The 23,737-nt window shown below is 38.9% G+C and overlaps 1 protein-coding gene across 3 annotated transcripts in view; it reads left to right on the forward strand.

Annotated features, from left to right (window-relative positions):
* The window catches only part of EFCAB3 (EF-hand calcium binding domain 3), a 44,523-nt gene that overhangs the window by 13,342 nt on the left and 7,444 nt on the right, over window positions 1-23,737 (forward strand). For all 3 annotated transcript variants that reach the window (XM_067714581.1, XM_067714579.1, XM_067714580.1), the window contains 7 exons: window positions 2,875-2,965; window positions 5,527-5,603; window positions 11,441-11,584; window positions 13,293-13,364; window positions 14,440-14,560; window positions 18,713-18,906; window positions 19,254-19,438. In XM_067714581.1, the coding sequence (XP_067570682.1) occupies window positions 2,875-2,965; window positions 5,527-5,603; window positions 11,441-11,584; window positions 13,293-13,364; window positions 14,440-14,560; window positions 18,713-18,906; window positions 19,254-19,438 (884 nt within the window). The remainder of the gene's footprint in view (window positions 1-2,874; window positions 2,966-5,526; window positions 5,604-11,440; window positions 11,585-13,292; window positions 13,365-14,439; window positions 14,561-18,712; window positions 18,907-19,253; window positions 19,439-23,737) is intronic.

Consider the following 23,737-nt stretch of genomic DNA (forward strand, 5'->3'; position numbering starts at 1 on the left):
AAGACACTCACAATCACTAATCATTAGGAAAACGCAAATCAAAACCACAATGATATATCACCTCATACCCATCAGGGTGGCTACTGTCAAACAGAAAACAACAAGTATTGGTAAGGATGTGGAGAAATTAGAACTCTTATGCACTGTTGGTTGGAATGTAAAATGGTGGCCACTATGGAAAACAATGTTTCTTCAAAACATTAAAAATAGAATTACCATGTGATCCAGCAATTCCACTTCTGATGTATATTCAAAAGATTGAAAGCAGGGTCTTGAAGAGATATTTGTACACCAATGTGTCACAGGAACATTATTTATGATAGTCAAAAGGTGGAAGCAACCCAAGTGTCCATCAACAGATAAATAAGTGCTTTATCTTAAAATGTGGTACATATAATGCAATATTATTCATCCTTAAAAAGGAAGGAAATTCTGATACATGATACAACATGGATGAACCTTGAGGATACTATGCTAGGTGAAATATGCAAGTCACAAATACTGTATGATTCTACTTATATGAGGTTCCTATAGTAGTCAGATTCATAGAAACAGAACGTAGAATGATGGTCATTAACTTCATTTTAAGTCTTGGTAGCCCCTAACATAGCAGGCCCTAATTAAATATTTGTGTAATTTGTAAATTAAACCTTCCCTTTCTTTCCCCTGTATCCCTAGCCAGAATGAAAGGTAATATAACAAGTTTGGACAGACTAAGGAAAAGTCAAATTATGCACATAATAAATAAATCCCCCAGAGCAGGAATAGAAAATCTCTAGAATTGCAGCTAACAAGTGAAGCCTGAAACAACTTGGGGGGCTCAAGCTAAGCCTTTGCTGCCAGAGGTATCTGTGCTTAGCCATCATGAAGACTAGAGACACTCCTAACTTCTGTGCTTAGATGATTTAAATACCGTGAGACCTGTCAGATCTTGAAAATTTCTGATTAAAACAATCATAATACTTTCCTTAATTGCTCTTTTAAAATCACTCTTTTCGATAACACTATAGACTAAAACCTGTGAGAGTTTGATTTTTCCCTCTTTCTGGATGTAAACAATGAAATGGTTCCCAATCAGCATTCAACCAAGGGAACTGGGTAAAATTTTTTACTTCAACAACTTTCAATTCACCGATGTTTAACATGAAAATATATTAATACAGAATTTTTTTAAAAACCTCCCCTTCCCCAAAATCCAATCAGTGTCAAAATATTCTGATTCTGTAACTCATACCCACACATACCCTGAGGGTGCCGAATGAACCACATTGAAATCACAGTTGCTCTAAAGCTGGAAGGAGCTTGTGGGTCATTCTTACCTGGACCTGAGCCTGAGAAGTGAATGAGGTCACAGTTGTGTGATGGAACAAACCCTTTATGGATTCTTGATCTGACTGAAGCCCAGAAGTTGTAAAGTAGCACCACCCAGAAGTAGGTAAATATCCAGATTTTGTAGGAATCTACAAGGAGACCTTTTTTTTTTAATCTATCATCTCAGTGAGAGATTGAAGGTAGTTTTTTTAAAGTAATGATTATTTTAAGCCATGAGGATGATTTCACAGCACCTTTCAACTGCCTACATTGTCAAGCCTCTCCGGAGTTCCGAGCTCTGTGATAGGTTTCCAGATTTTGAGCACATGTAATTGAGTTGTTTAGAAGCAACAGTTTTCCAGAGTCTGAGGTAAAGACTTAGGAAAATTGACTGAACTCTAACCAAACATTCAGAGACTTTTTCTTCATGGTTTAATAGTGTATGATTGTCTGCTGTTCCTAAGTCAGCAACCCAGTTTTCTTGTCAGTGAACTACCTAATACACTCTATATATTAAAAAGATAATTAGAGGACTTCCCTGGTGGCGCAGTGGTTAAGAACTTGCCTGCCAGTGCAGGAGACATGGGTTCGAGCCCTGGGCCGGGAAGATCCCACATGCTGCAGAGCAACTAAGCCTGTGTGCCACAACTACTGAGCCTGCGCTCTAGAGCCCGCGAGCCACAACTACTGAGCCCATGTGCCACAACTGCTTAAGCCCATGTGCTTAGAGCCTGTGCTCTGCAGCAAGAGAAGCCGCCGCAATGAGAAGCCCATTCACCTCAACAAAGAGTAGCCCCTGCTCACCGCAACTAGAGAAAGCCTGCGACCCCAATGCAGCCAAAAATAAATAAATATAAATAAATAAATTGATGTTAAAAAAGATAATTAGATAAGACCAACAATAAAAGGGAGAAGCCCTACCAACCCAGCTTCTGGTCCATAGGTTCTGATTCTTAAACTATGCAGAAGTAGAAAGGAAGGACTAGGGAGTCCTTTGTGGTTAATAGTCCATTCAGGGAGATCTAAGGTAGCAAAACAGCATTATATCCCACCCCATTCTTATTTTTTAAAAAGACCAGTGGGTTCATAAGAACTGATAGGGCAGGGGTGGACCTCCCAGAAGGAAACCCTGGGAAAATCTACTTACTACCCAGCAGCTATCCAAGATATAAACAATTAGGTAAATATTTTGCAAATGCTATAACATTTTATTCTCTGTCAATTATGAGATGAAAAGCACATTTTAAAAATAAATTTTGTCTTTAAATAACTTTTTCTACATATTTGCAGAATGCTCTACCATTTATTTTTATATAGGATCAGAATGATACTATTTGCAGGAGGAGCAATGGCAAGAAGTTTCGCTTAGAGATCTTGGGATAGTAAAGGGACCCGTCCACTTGGCCTTCCAACTTTGCACATGCCTCTAACTTGCATTTGCACATATTTCCATTCCATGAGGCCCTGGACTTCAAACTCCAGGTCTCCAACTGGGAAAGTTGTAAAAGAATATAAACAAATTAATCTGTGATTTGATCCTTAACTGTATCTTCTGAATTCCAGACAGAGTTACTGGCCACATGGCAGTTTCTGATATTAAAGCAAAACTTAAACTGAATCCTTCAACAAAAATACCCAACTTCCATGGCAAGAGGTAAGTAATGAATTTATTAATGTGATCAATATATTAAGATAAAGAATTATTAAGGTGATGAATATATTAAATACTCATAAAGGCTATAATGAAACAAGTTAGAATGTTCTTCAAATATCTATTCTGTGATAAAGTTAATTATAAAACAAAACATCTGAATTGAAGATAAAGATTTTTTTATGAAAAGAAAGATATGTATATATACTTTTTGATTAGAGAAACAAAGAGTTCTTTCTATTCTCCCAAATGAGAGGCTATTTTTGTGTGAGGGGACAGAATACCCCAGAAGAAGAAGGTTGTCAGAAGGCTAGAGGAGTTGTCAGTTACACATTAAGACATTTCAAGTGCCAGTTTAAAGGAGAAAAAACTCAGAGGATCATAAACCCCTAAGTGTCAGAATATAGAAAAAGAGTATGTAGCTCAAAAATGGCCAGTAAAATGAAATCTGATAAATTAGCTATGACTAACCTTGAGCTAAAATTGGGAAGGGAGGTTTGCCTGTGACATTAACAATAGCTTTTTCTCAACCTGATAACTACAAATTCCAATAAACAGTAGCCACTAGTGACTGAAAATGAAAGCCTGATGCAAATTTTATCAGATCATAAAAAGAAAAGCCTCTTTCCTCTCTCACAATTATCCATTTTCTTTGCCACTTTGAGAGTATTTCTCCCAGTGTCCTTGACTATGCCATTCTACAGGAATATATTACGGACTTTTTTATCAGGATGTGGGTAACACAACCTTGTAGCAGCCAAATTCCTTGATCTCATTGTTCCCTTACCCTTCATCACGAACTGTCTTTTGAAGTAGTGACTTCCTTGTCACTGAAAGTAGTCAAGCAAAGACTAGATAATACCACATGTAGAGGGAATTCCTACATGAGATGAGAGGCTAGACTGGGTCCATTCCAAATCTAAAGTTCTTTGAACCTTTGAAACACTGTAAAATAAAAAATCTATTTCCCATGTTTGATCCAAGATAAGATTTGAAATTCTGCCAAGAGTATGGTTTTTTAAACGTAGCTAATAAAGAACTTGCATTGCCTGGGCTTCTACTTTCTTCTTGAGAACTTCATATTTCTCCATCCACTACATCTTTTGCGTGTGTGTGTGTGTGATACGCGGGCCTCTCACTGTTGTGGCCTCTCCCGTTGCGGAGCACAGGCCCCGTACGCGCAGGCTCAGCGGCCATGGCTTACAGGCCCAGCCGCTCCACGGCATGTGGGATCTTCCCGGACCAGGGCACGAACCCGTGTCCCCTGCATCGGCAGGTGGACTCTCAACCACTGCGCCACCAGGGAAGCCCCACTGCATCTTTTATATCATGCAAAAGAAATCTGTTTATATTTAGAAATACAACAAATATAAAATAACCAATCTGAGTAAAGGCATCAAGTTGGTAATGAAAAGCAAACACTAGAAGATATCAATGATAGTAAAAGCTGAGAAAAATAAGACTAATTAGATCAAATTCCGTGTCAGAAAAATTGAGAATGGTGCATTTCACCTCCTATTTTACCAGGTCCTCTTTAAAAATAGGCTGAATCTAGTAGACACTGTAGAGGATACTAAATTCATAAACTATAATTTTTTTATTTAACTACCATGTTTAGTATTTCTTATAGTTTTACTTTTTTAATTGCTTCTTGTAAAAGCACAAAAACTAAGAGATGACATATTTCTTAAAACTTTTAGTTCTACTAGTATCAAAACTAAATGTATTTTAAATAAAATTAATCCATAAAATTATGATTATTATAAATTTACTATTAAATTACCATATTATAAGTAAACCCAGTTTTGCATAATACATTTTTATGTTCCTAAACTAATAAATTGCTGCAGATATATACAAAATATCCCCAAAGTATTAATATTTTCCTCTTTTTCCAGATTTTATTTTCCTGAGGAAATAAAAGGTCACCTAGGGTTCCAAACTTTCCAGAACTTTTCTCTCTTGATGAGAGATAGATAGATATGGTTGATATAGAGACATCGAGACAGAGAGAGAGAGAGAGGGAGAAAGAAAGAGATCGATCTACTGCTCTCGCTCTCTCATATTCTGGTAAAAATACAATTTAGCAAAGTTGTAAAATAAATGTGAATACAAAATTTCATTGTAAGTATATTCACCATAAGATTATTTAAACTAGTTAAAAGTTTGAAACAACTTATATTTCTAACAATAGGAATAGTGTGAGGCTTATATTCTTCAACTTTGGCAACAAATAAACCTGGATTTGAATCCCAGGGCTTCCAGTTATTAGCTGTGTGACTCAGGACAAGTTATTTAATCCCTCTGAGCCTCAGTTTCCTCTTTTGTAAAATAGGAGAAATCAGATTTTTTAAGGGGATAAGGTTGATGGGCAAGTATAGGGGAGAGGTGGACCTCAGTGGCCAACATCACTGTCCATCCTGTAGCTATTGGCAATTGACAGTAACAGGGCCCTTAGGTGGTGTGACTCTGGATATATTTTGATGTTTACAGTCACTCCAGTCAGCAGAAACTGATGAAGGGAACTAATATTTGCTGGTTTCAATAAGTATCTCTTTTCTCAGGGATAAAGATTTACCAGGACCTCTGCCAAGCCAATTACAGCACAAAGAAAGGAAGTTGAGCCCTTCACAAATGCGAGGTAATGAGACCCATCCCAAAATAAAAGCATAAACAAAAGCCCCTTAATATATCTTAGCATTTTTTTTTCTCTAAGGGAGATCTGGGATTTCAAAGGTTGTCTACAGTACTCTGTTATTTAAAAACAAAAAATATCTATATTTTATGATACAATGTCTAATTTGTGGGAAGGAAGGTGGATTACTTTTTTTAGTATTTATTTATTTTTTGGCTGTGCCAAGTCTTAGTTGCAGCACGTGGGATCTTCATTGTGGCAGGCGGGATCTTTAGTTGCAGCATGTGGGATCTTTAGTTGTGGCATGCAGACTTCTTAGTTGCAGCATGCGGACTTCTTAGTTGCAGCATGAGGACTCTTAGTTGCCACATGCATGCAGGAACTAGTTCCCCGACCAGGGATCGAACCTGGGCCCCCTGCATTGGGAGCGTGGAGTCTTACCCACTGGACTACCAGGCAAGTCCTGGGGGATTACTTTCAAATAGACATCTTCAAAAATTTATACAGTCCTGGCCAAATATTTTTATTCCAAGGAGAACTTGTGGTGTGGAGAAGAAAAAATATAAGGTCAAATAGAAATTAAGTAGCAAAGCAGTATCAACACAACTAAAGTCCCAGAATTTATCATAGAAAAAAATTATAATGATAAAATGAGCTACCCTCACTACAGTTCATTCATCCAAACAACAAATATTTACTTAAAGCCAACAGTGTACTAGGCGAAACACAGGTCAGACATGTTCCCTGCCCTAATAGGAAGTCTTACAGGGAAGACAGTTAAACCATGAATTTGTTGATTGAACCATTTAAATTACAACATGACACAAGTTATGATAGGGAAAGTATAGAGTTAAAGGAGCATAAAAGAAAGTGTCCTAACTTAGTCTCAGTAAGGATAGGAGGGAAGTCCCAGCGAAAGCTGAATAATGAGCAAATCAGACAAAGAGCACAGAAGGGAGTGTTCTGGGTAGAAAGAGTGGAATCTGCAAAGACCCAGAGAAAAGGGAAAACATGACACACTAGAAAAACTAAAAAAAAAAAAAAAAAATCAAGCGTGGTTGTGTTTGGGTTCTGAGAAGGTTAATGCTTCACCCCTCCAAGTTTGGAACCAACTAAGACATTCCTCCAAGAGACAGGAATCAAAAAAACACCTTTATTGCTGGGAAAGCTGGTTTGGGAAACACAAAAGATTGTCAGAATCAGAACTTCATTTTTCACTGTAAAACTGAACTAAATGCCTTAATAGTAACAGTTTATGGCTTTATACAACTTCAAGGTTTCTGAAGTACATTAATATACATTGGTGCTTTAGGGGTACCCACTATTTGTTTTAATCAGGTATTATACATACAGACATAGAAACAACTGTCCTGGAAGAAGTATTTTATTCTCAGAGATCCCTAAAAGTAAGAGACACAGCACACCATGAAGAGGGAAGCACCAGAGTCAGTCAAAAGACAAAGGGTAGAGGGAAGTGGGCAAGAGCCTTAGTTTGGTTTCTGCAGGAAGGAATAGACAAGGCAGGATAAGCAGGTTTAGGATTGGCTAGGTAAATCATTTCAGTGAGCTCTGGGTTTCAGGGCTGTCCCTAGTTGTCTGCCCTGCAGTGATTAGGACAGAGGAACAGTAGCCCAGAGTTTAAGAGCCTAAGAAAGTTGGTGACTGGGGATACGGTCTCTGGACTGGTTGGTTTGTATATATATGAAGAACATACTCACAGGCAAGTCTTTTACTATCGCTAGGAACTGGCTAGTTATGGGAGGGGCAGGCCCTCCAGGATCAGCAAGGCCCCAGATATCAAAGCATCAAATACAGAAACTAGAAAATGTGGTTGTCGTGAGGATTAAGCACTATGACAGGTTAATTTGTTCATTTTATAAATATTTATTGAACACCTCCAAATCCCCAACATCTGCTACCATCCTCACTCTCAATTGATATCCTTGCTTCCTGCCCCTTTATAATTGGAGAATTCTGATTCTGCAATCAGAATAGAACTTCCACAGACTCCCACTTCCATATCTACCCCCACCAGCATCTGTACCCACAAACTCTGCCCTCCTCCCTCTTCCACAAGTGAACTTTATACTTTTATCTAAAGTCAATCCTTCCATTGTGGACTAGATCACATCTCCTCTCTCAAATTCAAAGATACGACCAAAGAAACTGTGCCCCCCTCTCCAACACCAATTTTTTTCACTCTCTAGTATATCATTCCTGATCAAGCTCAGTCCTTGATCCTCTTCTCTTCTTCATCCCACTCACACATGTGGTGATCTCATCTAGTCTTAGGCTTTAAATACCTATATGCCAACAATTCCCAAATGTATATGTCCAGCCAGGTCTCTCTCCCCAGCTCCAGGCTCATATCTAACTGCCTACCTGACATCTCCAATTGTATGTCTAATAGACACCTCAAACTCAACATGTCAAAAACTGAACTCCTGGGAAATTCCCTGGCCGTCCAGTGGTTAGGACTCCACGCTGCCGCTGCCGGGGTCCCAGGTTCAGGGAACTAAGATTCTGCAAGCCACACGGCATGGCCAAAAAAAAAAAAAAAAAAAAAAAAATACAACTGAACTCCTGACATGTTCCTCTTACTCTTTTTTTTTTATTGTAGTAAAATATACATAACATAAAAATTACAATTTTTAAGAGTTCACACAGATCAGTGGCATTAAATATGTTCACAATGTCCTCTAACCGTCACTACCATCCACCTCCAGAACTTTTTCATCATCCCAAACTGAACCTCCAGACCCATTAACCAGTAACTCCCCATCCTCCCCTCCCCTCAGCCTCTTACTTTTAAACTTTGACCTACCCATAGCCTTCCCCATCTCAGATAATGATATTTCATCCTTCCACTTGTTCTGGAAAAACTCTGGAGTCATCCTTGACTCTTTGTTCTCACCCTACCTCTAAATCCATCAGGAGGGACTTCTCTAGTGGCACAGTGGTTAACAATCCGCCTGCCAACGCAGGGGACACGGGTTTGAGCCCTGGTCAGGGAAGATCCCACATGCTGTGGAGCAACTAAGCCCGTGTGCCACAACTACTGAGACTGCGCTCTAGAGCCTGCAAGCCACAACTACTGAGCCCGCATGCCACAATTACTGAAGCCCACATGCCTAGAGCCCGTGCTCCACAGCAAGAGAAGCCACCAGAATGAGAAGCCCGCCCACCACAACGAAGAGTAGCCCCTGCTCGCGGCAACTAGAGAAAGCCTGCGTGCAGCAACAAAGACCCAATGCAGCCAAAAATATAAATAAATAAATAAATAAAGAAATGTGTATTTTAAAAAATAAATAAATAAAATAAATCCATCAGGAAATCTCATTGGCTCTACCTTTAAAATATATCGAGATTTATACCACCTCTACTGCTACAACCCTGGTCTAAAGCACTGTTATTGCTCACCCACAATAGCCTCCTACCTGAGGCTAGTCTCCCTGCTTCTACCCAAATCCTTACAAAAGTCTGTTCTAACAATAGCCACAGTGATCCTGTTAAAATATAAGTCAGGTCGGGGAGAGGGAGGCGCTGACCTATGTAACTCTGAAAACAACATTTTGACCAGAAACTGTAAGACTGAACACAAAAGGAGCTATACATAAACAACACACAATATACTCTAATTAGTAAAGTTGTTTCTCCTAGGGGTATACATTAACAATCCTGAAACTGTTGTACATGTATACGACAATTGAATAAATAAGTGACTCAATGGTGGATGGTGGGAGCCAGGTTTCTCTCTGTTGGAGTAGGAAGTTTCAGATAAACAAAGGGAGAAGGCTAAAGTGAAGCAGTGGAACTGGATTAGAGTGAGACATTAGTGTGAACTCATGTTTAACTTAATGGATGCAGATGGATAGATCAAGAAATAATATGATATGTGTGTATACATGGGTTAGTATATGTGCATATATTTCCTAGCTCTGTTTGCTGAGAGGACTTAAAAGCACTGACACCCCCATAGCAACAAGCATACCCAGCACCCAAATCTTGACTTCCAATGTCAGTCTCCTATCAAAGAATCAGAGTTCCTTGGATAAATGGCTGATTCTAGGGCTTTGGCAGAGAATATACAAAATGAACCTGGAATATCTTGCCGTACCAGAAAGTAAGGAGATGCTCAAAATACAAAAGGACAAGAGCATGTCAAGGAGATACAGAAATGAACCTGAAAGAGCTCACAACAGCCAAAGCTGGAACAGTTTGAACAACAAAAATAAACAGAATAGTATTGGATTATAACTCAAAGTATAAAATAAATATCGTTAAGCCCCTAGTGATAGAAATAAATGATTGAATTTTTTTTTTTTTCGCTGTGTTGGGTCTTCGTTGCTGCACATGGGCTTTCTCCAGTTGCATCAAGCAGGGGCTACTCTTGGTTGTGGTGCACGGGCTTTTCATTACGGTGGCTTCTCTTGTTGTGGAGCTTGGGCTGTAGGCACACGGGCTTCAGTAGTTGTGGCATGTGGGCTCAGTAGTTGTGGTGCACGGGCTTAGCTGCTCCATGGCATGTGGGATCTTCCTGGACCAGGGCTCTAACCCGTGTGCCCTGCATTGGCAGGCGGATTCCTAACCACTGCACCACCAGGGAAGTCCCATGATTGAATTTTTTAAATGAAAAAGAGACAAACCTCTCTTACAAGACAATTCCAAATAACGTATGTAGATATTACCTCTTCCAGGAGGTAGAGCTTAATTCCCCATTCCCCTGAGCCCTCTGTCCCTTGAGTCTGGACTACCCTTAGTAACTTGCTTCCAAAGAGTAGAATATGAAAAAGGAAGGAAGGAAGTTTACAGTGGAAAAATCTGACGAACACTACCTCAGCCAGTTAATCAAGGTTGCCATCACCAGTGATAAGTCATGTTGATAGCCTTAATAAATGATGATAACACCACTTCAGTTCTGTGGTCTTTCTCCCCAAAACCCATAATCTCAGGCTAACCATGAGAAGAACATCAGAAAAACCCAAATTGAAGGACTTCTACAAAGTACCTGAACAACACTCCTCAAAACTGACAAGGTTGGACTTCCCTGCTGGCGCAGTGGCTAAGAATCCTCCTACCAATGCAGGGAACACAGGTTAGATCCCTGGTCCGGGAAGATCCCACATGCCACGGAGCAACTAAGCCCACGAGCCATAACTACTGAGCCTGTGCGCCACTACTACTGAAGCCCGCGCACCTAGAGCCTGTGCTCCGCAACAAGAGAAGCCACCACAATGAGAAGCCCGCGCACCTCAAGGAAGAGTAGTCCCCGATGGCTGCAACTAGAGAAAGCACACGCGCAGCAACGAAGACCCAACCCAGCCAAAAAAAACGAAAAACAAACAAACAAAAACACTTCCTTGCTGGCTGTCAGCCAGGAGCCTCTCTCAGACCTTTAAGGCTGCCTGCATTCCACATCACATGCCCTCTCCATCTTCAAACCAGCAACAATGAGTCAAGTCCTTCTCCTGCTTTGAATCTCTCACTTCATCTGCCACATCTCTCTTGCTTCATAAGGGACCCATTCAGATAATCCAGGGTAATCTACCTTAATGACATCTGCAAAATCCCTTTTGTCATGTAAAGTAATACATTCACAGGTTCCAGGAATTAGGGTATGAACATCTTTCAAGAGCCATTTTGCCTATATATTTGCTTTTCCACCAATTAGTTTATTCTAGTTCAAATCTCATGGAAGGACACTGTCCTTTATAAGAAATGTCTACTAAATACCCAAATTTCTCTAGTTTTTCAGAACATGACCTCCAATCAACGGTAATATCTGTTCTAGTTCCATAAGAATATGTATTTATTCCTGTCCTAACCTAATTCCATTTCCCCAGCCTTCCAAGATGCCTACAACTTCTTTAACAAGGATAAAACTGGCTGTATTGATTTACATGGAATGATGCGCACTTTAGCTAAATTGGGAGTGAATCTAACCAAGCATGATGTCTGTAATGAACTAAGATGTGCTGATATTGATCGTGAGTACTTTGACTTGTCATTATTTTTTTCATAAAAAATTTTTATAAATATATATTTTTTCTCAGACTACATAAACATGAGAAGTAAACCTCATTCATTTGCCAAAAGCACATATATGTGTTTCTCTTTAAAGTTATCGGTATACAAGTTATGAAATCAAATTAATGCTACAAAATGGGCTAGTCTTTGAAAAAGCCTGTGTGGAAATGAAAAGTGACTGTCGTATTTAATGTCAAATTCAGATTACTTGTCCTAATGTACATTTTGGAGGGTGCCTTGAAATAACAGATACAAAGGCATTGGCAATTTCAAAAATGACCTGTTACTATTACCCAAAAACTGGCTTCACCTCTTGGTGGGTGTTGAGGCAAAAGACACAACCAAGCCAAAGAGCAGAAGGAAGGATTTATTACTTGCAACAAGTAAGGAGAACGCTGGAGATCTTTCCCAAAGCAGTGTCTCCCCAGACAGCAAAAATGGGAAGGTTTTAAGCTAAGGGAGCATGCATATTCATGAAGGGGCTGGAGCAGAGGAGAATTCAGCATAGATTTGGGGCAAAGGTCGACAGAGTCCAGGCTCTAGTTGATTGGGGTTATGAGAGTCAGCAAAGGTCAGCAGCATCATTCCTTAGGCTCTAGGTATTCTGGTAAAGGTTGAGTGCTCAAGGGGGGTTGGATTCTGCAAAACAGCTCAGGAATGTGCTTCAGGCTAATCTCAACTTTCAAAACAGAACTGGGAGTCTTTACAACTGGTATGTTGTTTCCAATATGGTTAAGTTATTTTCCTGGCCTGGTAATACCAGTTTGTTCTTACATTCTTTGTTCCTTTCAAATCATTAACTATGAGGCATATTCTTCTGCAAGGGCAAGCACTGTGGCCAGGCTTAGATGACAAAATGGCTTAGGCCTAAAATGGCTTCTCTTATGTCAAGAAAGTTATGCCTAGTTTTCTTCCTCCGGGACCCCCTACCCTATCTGCCTACATTGCCAAGGAAATCCAAGCCCTTTGTTTCTGTTTGAATCATTTTAGTACAGATCTTCCTTCCATCATTAGAGCCCACCTATATTGAATCTTAAATGCCACAGCATTTTTATTGATATTTTTAAAGCATATAGGTAATGTTTTCTTTGAATATACTGGTTTTTTTTGTTTGTTTGTTTTTTGCGGTACGCGGGCCTCTCACTGCTGTGGCCTCTCCCGCTGCGGAGCGCAGGCTCCGGACGCGCAGGCTCAGCGGCCATGGCTCACAGGCCCAGCCGCTCCGCGGCATGTGGGATCTTCCCGGACCGGGGCACGAACCCGCGTCCCCTGCATCAGCAGGCAGACTCTCAACCACTGCGCCACCAGGGAAGCCCTGAATATACTGATTTAGTGACTAGTAGCCCAAGCTGGTATGTTGTGTGGAATATATATTCAGCACAGTACCTCATCTCACCTCTCCTCACCCACCTGCCAGTGCCCCATTCAATCAGCAGCATCCCATGTGTGTCAGTTACCATTTAATTAAAGTGTCACTTGTTTCCACTAACTCTACCCAAATTTTTATTCTTTCATTGAAACACAAACACTCTAATAGCACTCGCTATCCTTTAATTTTAGTGGAAACAGGGTAAAACTCTGGCATATTCTAATAATAGAAATATAGAGGTGGGAGTGAAATGGGAAGGTAAATATATCCTTGTTCTGAGCTTTAGATCTCTGTTGCAGGAGATGGGAAGGTGAATTTCTCAGACTTTATAAAGGTGCTAACAGATAACAACCGCTTCCTGAAGGCTGTGGGTGAGTAGAAATATTGCTGAATAGATGGCAGATGGTTAGTTGCAATTCATGGCACTGTAAAGATTATTCATTTAGGTCTCCAATCAGGAAGGTGTAGTCTGGGATGTGATTTACTTTTGTACTGCTTCTCTAAAACAAAATTTGCTAAGGAAATTGATACAGTTTTAGAATTTTAACTTAAATGCATCAAGTCCTTCTGCAGAAGACGCTGCTTTTTGGACTCCAATGAGAACACTCAGGCACTGGTGTAGAAAATTTTGGTCACCTTTTATAGTACTTTAATTCTTTACCAGTACCTGTGCTACTTTGGGAGGTACTCCTCCTACAGAAGAAAAATTGTCTTTTTAGAAAAAGAAAAATTCTCTCTCTCTCTCAGGCAAATTTGAGTATAGATAATTCACTGTTCCTGAAAAATATCTTCCTCACCCTGGTGAAGCCTCTGCCCTCAGTGTGAGGGCTGGAGAGTCTGCTGGAGGTTCGAGAGCATGTTTTCACACAAGGTTATAATGAAGTGGAGGTACTCAAATTATTGTTGTTAGTCCTCTAACGGTTTGTTTATGAGTTTAACAAGCTGCCTTGGAAAATCTAACCCTATTCATATCATGTCTTCTAGGATAAATGCATTCCAAATTCCAAATATTGTATACAGTTTTGAAAAATACATCCTTTCATAAGCTATGAACTGTTTTAGTATAAACAGAAGTTACTGTTTCAAGTATCACTATAGTAACAAGGGTTTGCCTGCACACCAGAAGTATGTATATCAACAATTCCTTTACATAGAAGAACAGAACAATAGTCCTTAACACATAATTCATGTTTATGTTAAATGTATTACTGTATTTACTTAGAAGTCACTGAACTAAAAGTATTTCATTTAAAATTCCATGATTATTTTGTCTGTTCAGTAATCAAAATGACCTTTTTACCAAATAGAACAGACTTCGAATGTTTTTCTATAATTCTGTAGTTCTTGACTTGGTATTAATACTGTATATACAGTAAAACAATTTAATCCTTTTTATGATAGATTTTTTTTCAGAAGGCATTTTGAATTTTTTTTTTCCCTCCATAGTTCCAGAAACGGAGAGCTGTTTAGATTTAGCTGGCAACCCAGGGATCCTATTGTTTGAAATCCTATCAAAGCTTGTAGAGACTTCAGCCTTACCCAGAAAGGCTCTAATGGAAATAGTAAGGTAGGTGGCAAAGAAAGAACAAAAACGACCTTCTCGGCAGCATTTATGAGGATATTAACAAGGCAGCCACCTCTCCCAAACATCCTACTCCACGGATCTGCTCCAAAACGAAGGAGAAGGTGTATAGGCAAATAAATAGTCATGTGCCACAATAAGACAGCCAAAAGTTCAGCTTCTCCTACCCTAGGCTAGAGAATCCCAGAGGAATGAGACTTTTCCAGGAATGATTTTGGGTGAGCTTGGAAATCTAGTTTGAATACAAGATACTCCCATTCACACTGGATCTACCAGGGGCTGTCAAAAGGTCCTTTGGGATGAGGTACAGCAATTTCATACTTCCCAAAGTAGTCTTTGGACTGGACCAGAGCCAGAATTAGACTTGAGAATAGAGGATAAGGAAACATTCTCACACCCAAATGTGTTTATTCCAGCAAATATCACGAAAGATACATTTCCTCAATCTATGTCTATCATTGTATTACAAAAATTAAATGTTTCTGTTATCAATCTTTTCAACTCTTACTCTCTCAAAGCATTCTACTATCCCACTTAGAGAGACTTAAAAATACAGAATGCCACCAACAATGTAAAATATCCTTCCGCTGCTCAACAGGTAATCTCTTTATACTATCCTACACCTCGGTCAGATGTGGAACAGAGGGTGCACAACATTCTACATTTCATTCCAAGTCAAATACATTTATTAAATGCCTGCTGTTGGTACACAAATTTGGCACATTCCTTAACCATTCAGCCTCAGTTTCCTCATCTATAAAATGAGAATAATAATACCCATAACACAATTACAGGGAAATTGTGAGATGTGATAATGCAGGTAAAGTGCTCAGTAAATCATAAGAGCTCAATAAATGTTAGCAATTATTATTATGTGAAAGTAACTAGAATAAGCATAGAATACACACGTTATTTATTTTAATCCTCACCTACTGATATGCCCTATCATCCCCACTTTACAGATTAAAAAAGCTAAAGCACAGGTCAGTTAAGTAACCTGCCCAAAGGGGTAGGGGTGCCTAGATTTTAGCACAAACTGTCTGGTTCCAGAAACCATGCTCTTTTCCACCTCCTTGTATTGCGGCTTATATCCAGTAAGTGCTCAGGAAATGTTAGCAGATGTTGGTGTTTTTATTGTTATTATGGTTGTGGTAGTTACTTATCATATACCTGGTTCCTAAGGAGATCAGAAGTATTTAATAGGTGGCATTTGCATTTAAGGAGCTTAAAATATAAATGGAAAGAAGGGACTTCCCTGGTGGCACAGTGGTTAAGGATCCTCCTGCCAATGCAGTGGACAGGAGTTCGATCCCTGGTCCAGGAAGATCCCACATGCTGTGGAGCAGCAAAGCCCATGAGCCACAACTACTGAGCCTGCGCTCTAGAGCCCACAAGCCGCAACTACTGAAGCCTGCGTACCTAGAGCCTGTGATCCACGAAAAGAGAAGCCACCACAATGAGAAGCCCGCGCATCACAACGAAGAGTAGCCCCCACTCTCTGCAACTAGAGAAAGCTCATATGCAGCAACAAAGACCCAATGCAGCCAAATAAATAATTAATTAATTAATTTTAAAAAATCTTCCAACAAACAAAAGTCCAGGACTAGATGGCTTCACAGGTGAATTCTATCACACATTTAGAGAAGAGCTAACACCCATCCTTCTCCAAAGGATCTTCCAAAAAACTGCAGAGGAAGGAACACTCCCAAACTCATTCTACAAGGCCACCATCACCCTTATACCAAAACCAGACAGAGATACTACAAAAAAAGAAAATTACAGACCAATATCACTGATGAATATAGATGCAAAAATCCTCAACAAAATACTAGCAAACAGAATCCAACAACACATTAAAAGGATCATACACCATGATCAAGTGGGATTTATCCCAGGGATGCAAGGATTCTTCAATATACGCAAATCAATCAATGTGATACACCATATTAACAAAGTGAAGAATAAAAAACATATGATCATCTCAATAGATGCAGAAAAATCTTTTGACAAAATTCAACACCCATTTATGATAAAAATTCTCCAGAAAGTGGGCATAGAGGGAACCTACCTCAACATCATAAAGGCCATATACGACAAACCCACAGCAAACATCATTCTCAATGGTGAAAAACTGAAAGCATTTCCTCTAAGATCAGGAACAAGACAAGGATGTCCGCTCTTGCCACTATTATTCAACATAGTTTTGGAAGTCCTAGCCACAGCAATCAGAGAAGAAAAAGAAATAAAAGGAATACAAATTGGAAAAGAAGTAAAACTGTCACTGTTTGCAGGTAACATGATACTATACACAGAGAATCCTAAAGATGCCACCAGAAAACTACTAGAGCTGATCAATGATTTTGGTAAAGTTGCAGGATGCAAAATTAATGCACAGAAATCTCTTGCATTCCTATACACTAAAAACGGAAGATCAGAAAGAGAAATTAAGGGAATAATCCCATTTACCACTGCATCAAAAAGAATAAAATACCTAGGAATAAACCTACCTAAGGAGGTAAAAGACCTGTACTCAGAAAACTATAAGACACTGATGAAAGAAATTAAAGGTGACACAAACAGATGGAGAGATATACCATGTTCTTGGATTGGAAGAATCAGTATTGTGAAAATGACTATACTACCCAAAGCAGTCTATAGATTCAATGCAATCCCTGTCAAATTACCAGTGACATTTTTTACAGAACTAGAATAAAAATCTTAAAATTTGTATGGAGACACAAAAGACCCCAAATAGCCAAAGCAGTCTTGAGGGAAAAAAAATGGAGCTGGAGGAATCAGACTGCCTGACTTCAGACTATACTACCAAGCTACAGTAATCAAGACGATATGGTACTGGCACAAAAACAGAAGTATAGGTCAATGGGACAGGATAGAAAGCCCAGAGATAAACCCACACACCTATGGTCAACGAATCTACAACAAAGGAGGCAAGGATATACAATGGAGAAAAGACAGTCTCTTCAATAAGTGGTGCTGGGATAACTGGACAGCTACATGTAAAAGAATGAAATTAGAACACTCCCTAAAACCATACACAAAAATAAACTCAAAATGGGTTAAAGACCTAAACATAAGACCAGACACTATAAAACTCTTGGAGGAAAACATATTCAGAACACTCTATGACATAAATCACAGCAAGATCTTTTTTCACCCACCTCCAAGAGTAATGGAAATAAGAACAAAAATAAACAAATGGGACCTAATGAAACTTAAAAGCTTTTGAACAGCAAAGGAAACTACAAACAAGATGAAAAGACAACCCTCAGAATGGGAGAAAATATTTGCAAATGAATCAATGGACAAAGGATTAATCTCCAAAATATATAAACAGTTCATGCAGCTCAATATTAAAAAAAAAACAAAACAACCCAATCCAAAAATGGGCAGAAGACCTAAATAGACGTTTTTCCAAAGAAGACATACAGATGGCCAAGAGGCACATGAAAAGATGCTCAACATCGCTAATTATTAGAGAAATGCGAATCAAAACTACAGTAAATTATCACCTCACACCGGTCAGAATGGCCATCATCAAAAAGTCTACAAACAATAAATGCTGGAGAGGGTGTGGGGAAAAAGGAACCCTCCTATACTGCTGGTGGGAATGTAAACTGATACAGCCACTATGGAGAACAGTATGGAGGTTCCTAAAGAAACTAAAAACAGAGCTACCATATGACCCAGCAATCCCACTCCTGGGCATATATCCAGAGAAAAACATGGTTCAAAAAGATACATGCACCCCAGTGTTCATTGCAGCACTATTTACAATAGCCAAGACATAGAAGCAACCTAACATGGATCATAATCGATAGGTATTTTTCTAGACAGGACTGGGAAATCTTGGGGAAGAGGAAGGAAGGCAAAGCCCAGGGACTGCATATATAAAGTAATTAAATGGCCTGTGGAAAATATCAGTAGATGTTCTATAAATGTCACAGAAACAAGCCCTCAATAAATAATATTGAATGAATATACAAATTAAAATGAATGCATTCAGCATATATAACTTGCAATTTGACTTTTTTTTCTTTCTGTCCAACACTCAGGCACTTTTTTTCAGTAGGACTTTAGCACTTTTTAACCACCTCTGAATTACTTTTTTTTTCCTAGCTATTTCCGAAGAAAATTCCAGGAAACCACCTCGGAAATGGTGTGGAGCCCTTATGCTACAGGTTATGGAAAAAGGAGATTTAAGCCAGACATATGCACACCTCCAAGCTCAAGCACAGCCGCCTTTGCTAATGCTGCCCGGATTGCAATAACGAAAGAAAAGGATTTATTTAAATTTCTTGAAGAGCTCAAGAGTAAGAGCCATTTGTCCTCTCCCCACTGTTGTAAAGGATTTATTTGTATATTACTGGTCAGAATTAAATACTAAATGCCAAGTGCTTTAAGAGTAAGGCCACAGCCTATTCTGAGTGTCTGGTCTCTGTCACACATATCATTTGAAAGCAAATGTACCTGAATCCCCAGACACCTGTATGAAGCTGAAAGTCTGTGGATGCGTGGGTGGTAGGAGCAGGAGAGTGAAGAAGGGGTGGCATGGCCTCTGAGGAGATGAATAGACAAAGAGCAAAATAGGTACCACATGTATGTCTTTTATGTGAATTTCTTCTTACATTATTTGTGATACCAGTTTTTATCTTCTTAGGATGCAATCGTCCTTCAGATAGCCCATATTCAAAAATACCCGTCTTTCCACTGTTTCCTAATGTGGATGGGGTGGTGATGGGAAAGCCATTCAAAGACATACAGAAATTAGAAATGCTAAGGAGAACGGAGCCTCTGAATTTCTTTGAGAACTATTTTTTCCATAAAAAAGACTGGAAAACACAGGTGAGATTTATATTACATCATATCAGTTAAATACTTAGGTTTTCAAGTTCTAACTTAACAGAACTAGTAATGTGCTTTTTAATGACAAATATTTTCAGTCATGATATTTCAAACCAGATTCCATAGCCATGTTCCTAAATTTAAAGCCCAGGTATAAATATTTCATTTAATTTCAACAAATAGTTAAACTTACTAAAAATACATAATATTATCATTCTAATCTAGTCCATTACAACATCTAATCTAATATACAATAAATGTCAATTACAAACCAAGAAATGGAAGTTTCAGAATGAAAGTAACTGAGCTAACATGAACACTACCCCACCCAAGCTACTCACTCACCATGCCCAACCCATCACACAGACTCATGTGACCACATAAAAATACCAAATGAAATAAAGTGACATATAAAAATGCATTCAAAAGAAAAGGACCCCTTTGTTTCAGAAAGAAGAGAGAACCTAAGGCTAGAATGGTATGTTCATAAATGACCCTGTGAGTGGCTGAGGGAGAGGTGAGAGGTGAAGCCCTCATGGGGCTTCACATGGATCTGGATCCTTCATATGGATCTAGACCCTGATGGCTAGGGGTTGGGGTTTTTGTTTTTATTTCCCAGTGGGAATGAATATTTATTTGTTTGTTTATTTATTTATTTATTTTTATGTCTTTTTTTAAACATCTTTATTGGAGTATAGCTGGTTTACAATGGTGTGTTAGTTTCTGCTTTATAACAAAGTGAATCAGTTATACATATACATCTGTCCCCATATCTCTTCCCTCTTGCATCTCCCTCCCTCCCACCCTCCCTAAGGGGTTGGGGTTTTGATAACTGTTCAGGGTCAGGAGATATGGACCCTGTAGGTGAGCAGCTAGGACTGAAACCTCTACAAAACCAGAATCTGGATGGGCTGCGCTTTTAGTGAAAGGAGGAGTCCCCTGGCGCAACACAAACAACCACCAGTTAGAACCAGTTAGAAGACATAAGAAGATAAAATGACTTCATTTAAAATAGTAAGAGAAGAGATAAAACTCCTAGAGATTACTTAGGGAATATAAAATATCTGTATAAAGAAATGGTTAAGATGCTCCTAAAGGACCCAGAAGAAAATGTGAACAAACAGAAAGGCAGACCATGTTCTCAATTTACAATATTTGACATCATAAAGATGTTGTTCTTTCTTGCTTGATCTATAACTTTAGTGTGATTTTTTGAATTTACCCAAAGGATTTTTATAACTAAATAATCTGGTTCATACACAAAAAATAACAACAGTCAGAATAATCTGAAAGAAAAACTTAATGAACACAGGGAGTAATTTTACTAAATATTAAGGCATATTTAAAAGTCTCAATAATTAAAATAGTGGAGCTATTGTCAAATTAATAGGTCCAAAGAACAAAATATAAAATCCAAAAATAGATAAAAATATACAGAGAATTTTAATTTTTAAAAAATGTGACATTTCTGGAACTTCCCTGGTGGCACAGTGGTTAAGAAGCCGCCTGCCAATGCAGGGGACATAGGTTCGTGCCCTGGTCGGGGAAGATCCCACATGCCACAGAGCAACTAAGCCCATGCGCCACAACTACTGAGCCTGCGTTCTAGAGCCCGCGAGCCACAACTACTGAGCCTGCGTGCCACAACTACTGAAGCCCATGCGCCTAGAGCCCATGCTCCGCAACAAGAGAAGCCACCGCAATGAGAAGCCCACGCACCGCAACGAAGAGTAGCCCCTGCTTGCTGGAACTAGAGGAAGCCCATACGCAGCAACAAAGACCCAAAGCAGCCAAAAATAAATAAATTAAATAAATCAAATTAAAAAAAAAGTGACATTTCAATACAACATGGAAAAGATAGATTGTTCAATAAACAGTGTACTAGGTAGCCATCTGAGAAAAAAATTGAGATGTATAAATTACACCTTCCACAAATTCCAAATGGATCAAGGATATATAGGTAAAAGGAAAAAATGGAAAGAGGAAGAGAATAAAAGAAATCTTTAAAATACTGAAACTCTGGGAAGGCCTTCCTAACAATGACACAAAAGTAATTTTTAATAGAAAGATATTAATTCAAGTACTTCAAGATGAAAAATCCCTACATGGCCAAAAAAGTCACATTTGCAACACATAACACAAAGAGCTAACTACTCTAATACATCAAAGAGCTTCAAATTGATTAGAAAAAACTAACCTATATAAAAATGAGCAAAGGATATGAACAGTTTTCAGAAACATGAAAAGATATTCAATCTCACTCTTCATAAAAGATCCAAATTAAACCTACCCTGAGATATTATCTTTCCATATTAGATTGCCCAAGACCAAAACACTGAAAAACACATGGGGCACTCCTAAATTGTAGATACGAGTTTAAATTGATTCAACCTCTACAGAGGAAATTTGGTAATATTTACCAAAATGACAGACCTCGTTCCTTTTGACTATAGGGGAGGTACAATTTCTCCTCTATCCTCTTAAGGTTTTTGGCAGGGCCTGAGAATTAAGTTGACATAAGACAGTTAAAATGGAGAAAAGTAAACACATTTTATTAAATTTTACATGTACCTGGGAGAATGAACCCAAAGAAGCAATTAGAATTGAACGCTTATGTACTGAAATGGACAGAGTAGTAAATTAGGAAAAAGTGTCCAGACAAAGAGGCTTGGCTAGGGTAGTTAAGTGAGTGAAGAAGTGAATAGGAAGATAAGGGTTAGTTTAATAAGGTATGTTAAGAGTAACTGCATAAGAATAAAATACTTTTCTAAAATCATAAAAAGTTCCCTGGCAGTCCGGTGGTTAGGACTCCATGCTCTCATTGCTGAGGGTCTGGGTTAAATCCCTGGTTGGGGGACTAATATCCCACATCCCACAAGCTGCACAGTGTGGCCAAAAAATAAATAAGAATGTAAAAAATCATAAAAAACAGAATAAAAAAATTTGTTTGTACAGCTTTCTCTTTGCCTTGAATCCTTGTCCCTAATGATATGAATGTTACTTTCCTCCTGGTATAGGGAGGACATCTTCCATATGGGGGGTTTATCTCCTGTATTTAGGGAAAAAAAAGGAGAACTCAGTGTACCCTTCTTACACCTGCTGTTTTTCAAGTGCCTTTAGCTCAAAATAATCCTATGCCAAAGTGGCATATTTGGGGGTGGCATATTCTGTCACCTTCATGACCTGGCAATTCCACTCCTGGGATACCACCTAAGATACACAGATATCCTTGCACATATTCCAAATGCCACCCATAAAAGGGTAATTCATTACAGGGTCATTTCTGCTAGCAAAAGATTGGTGGGGGGTGGGGGGGGAGACTAAATAACCATTAATAGGGACTAGTTAAGTTAGGCTCCAAACACACAGTGAAATGTTCTGCAGCCATGTTAATGACTAAGAAACTCTTTGTGCAATGATGTGAAAGATCTCCAAATGGAAGCAGCAAGATACAAGGCAGTATGAATAGTACACAACTATTTGTGTAAAAGGAGGAAAAGTCAATATGAAATACGGACATTTTTTTCTTGTAAAATGGGCTGGAAGGAAACACAAGAAATTATGACATTGGTTGCCTGTAGAAAGGGAAACTAGGGGGTTGGGAGAGAAAAGTGCCAGGGAGATCGCAGTGTATACTCACCATACTTTCAGAATTTTGAACCATGTGCATGTTTTACCCTCTAAAAAAACCCTGAAATAAAAAAGAAGTACTGGGCTTCCCTGGTGGTGCAGTGGTTGAGGGTCCACCTGCCGATGCAGGGGACACGGGTTCGTGCCCCGGTCCAGGAGGATCCCACATGCCGCGGAGCGGCTGGGCCCGTGAGCCATGGCCGCTGAGCCTGCGCGTCCGGAGCCTGTGCTCTGCAACGGGAGAGGCCACAACAGTGAGAGGCCCGCGTACCACAAAAAAAAAAAAAAAAGAAGTACTGGTTTGAAGAATATTAGACAATAAGAACTAAAATAGTATACCATGGTAACATGGAAGATGAGGAGGGCAGTGCCCAGAATTAAAGCTTTCTAAATTCCTTTTATTGTTTGGGGAGAGGCTTATGATATTGATTAAATCTATAATTTGTTACATTAATTTTAAGTATTAAAAATGTGAAGACAATCACTAAAAGCTAAAATGAATAACAAAACAGTAGAGGAAGAAAAAATAAGAAAAAAGAGAAACATGAGAAAATAGAAAGTGCAAAACAAAACAGGCAGAAAATCCAAATATATCAGTAATCACAATAAAAGATTAAACACACCAGTTTAAAAAAATAAAAGGGAAAGAAGGAAGGGAGGGAGGGAGGA

Source organism: Pseudorca crassidens, chromosome 19 (assembly GCF_039906515.1).
Source record: "Pseudorca crassidens isolate mPseCra1 chromosome 19, mPseCra1.hap1, whole genome shotgun sequence".
Lineage (NCBI taxonomy): Eukaryota > Metazoa > Chordata > Mammalia > Artiodactyla > Delphinidae > Pseudorca > Pseudorca crassidens.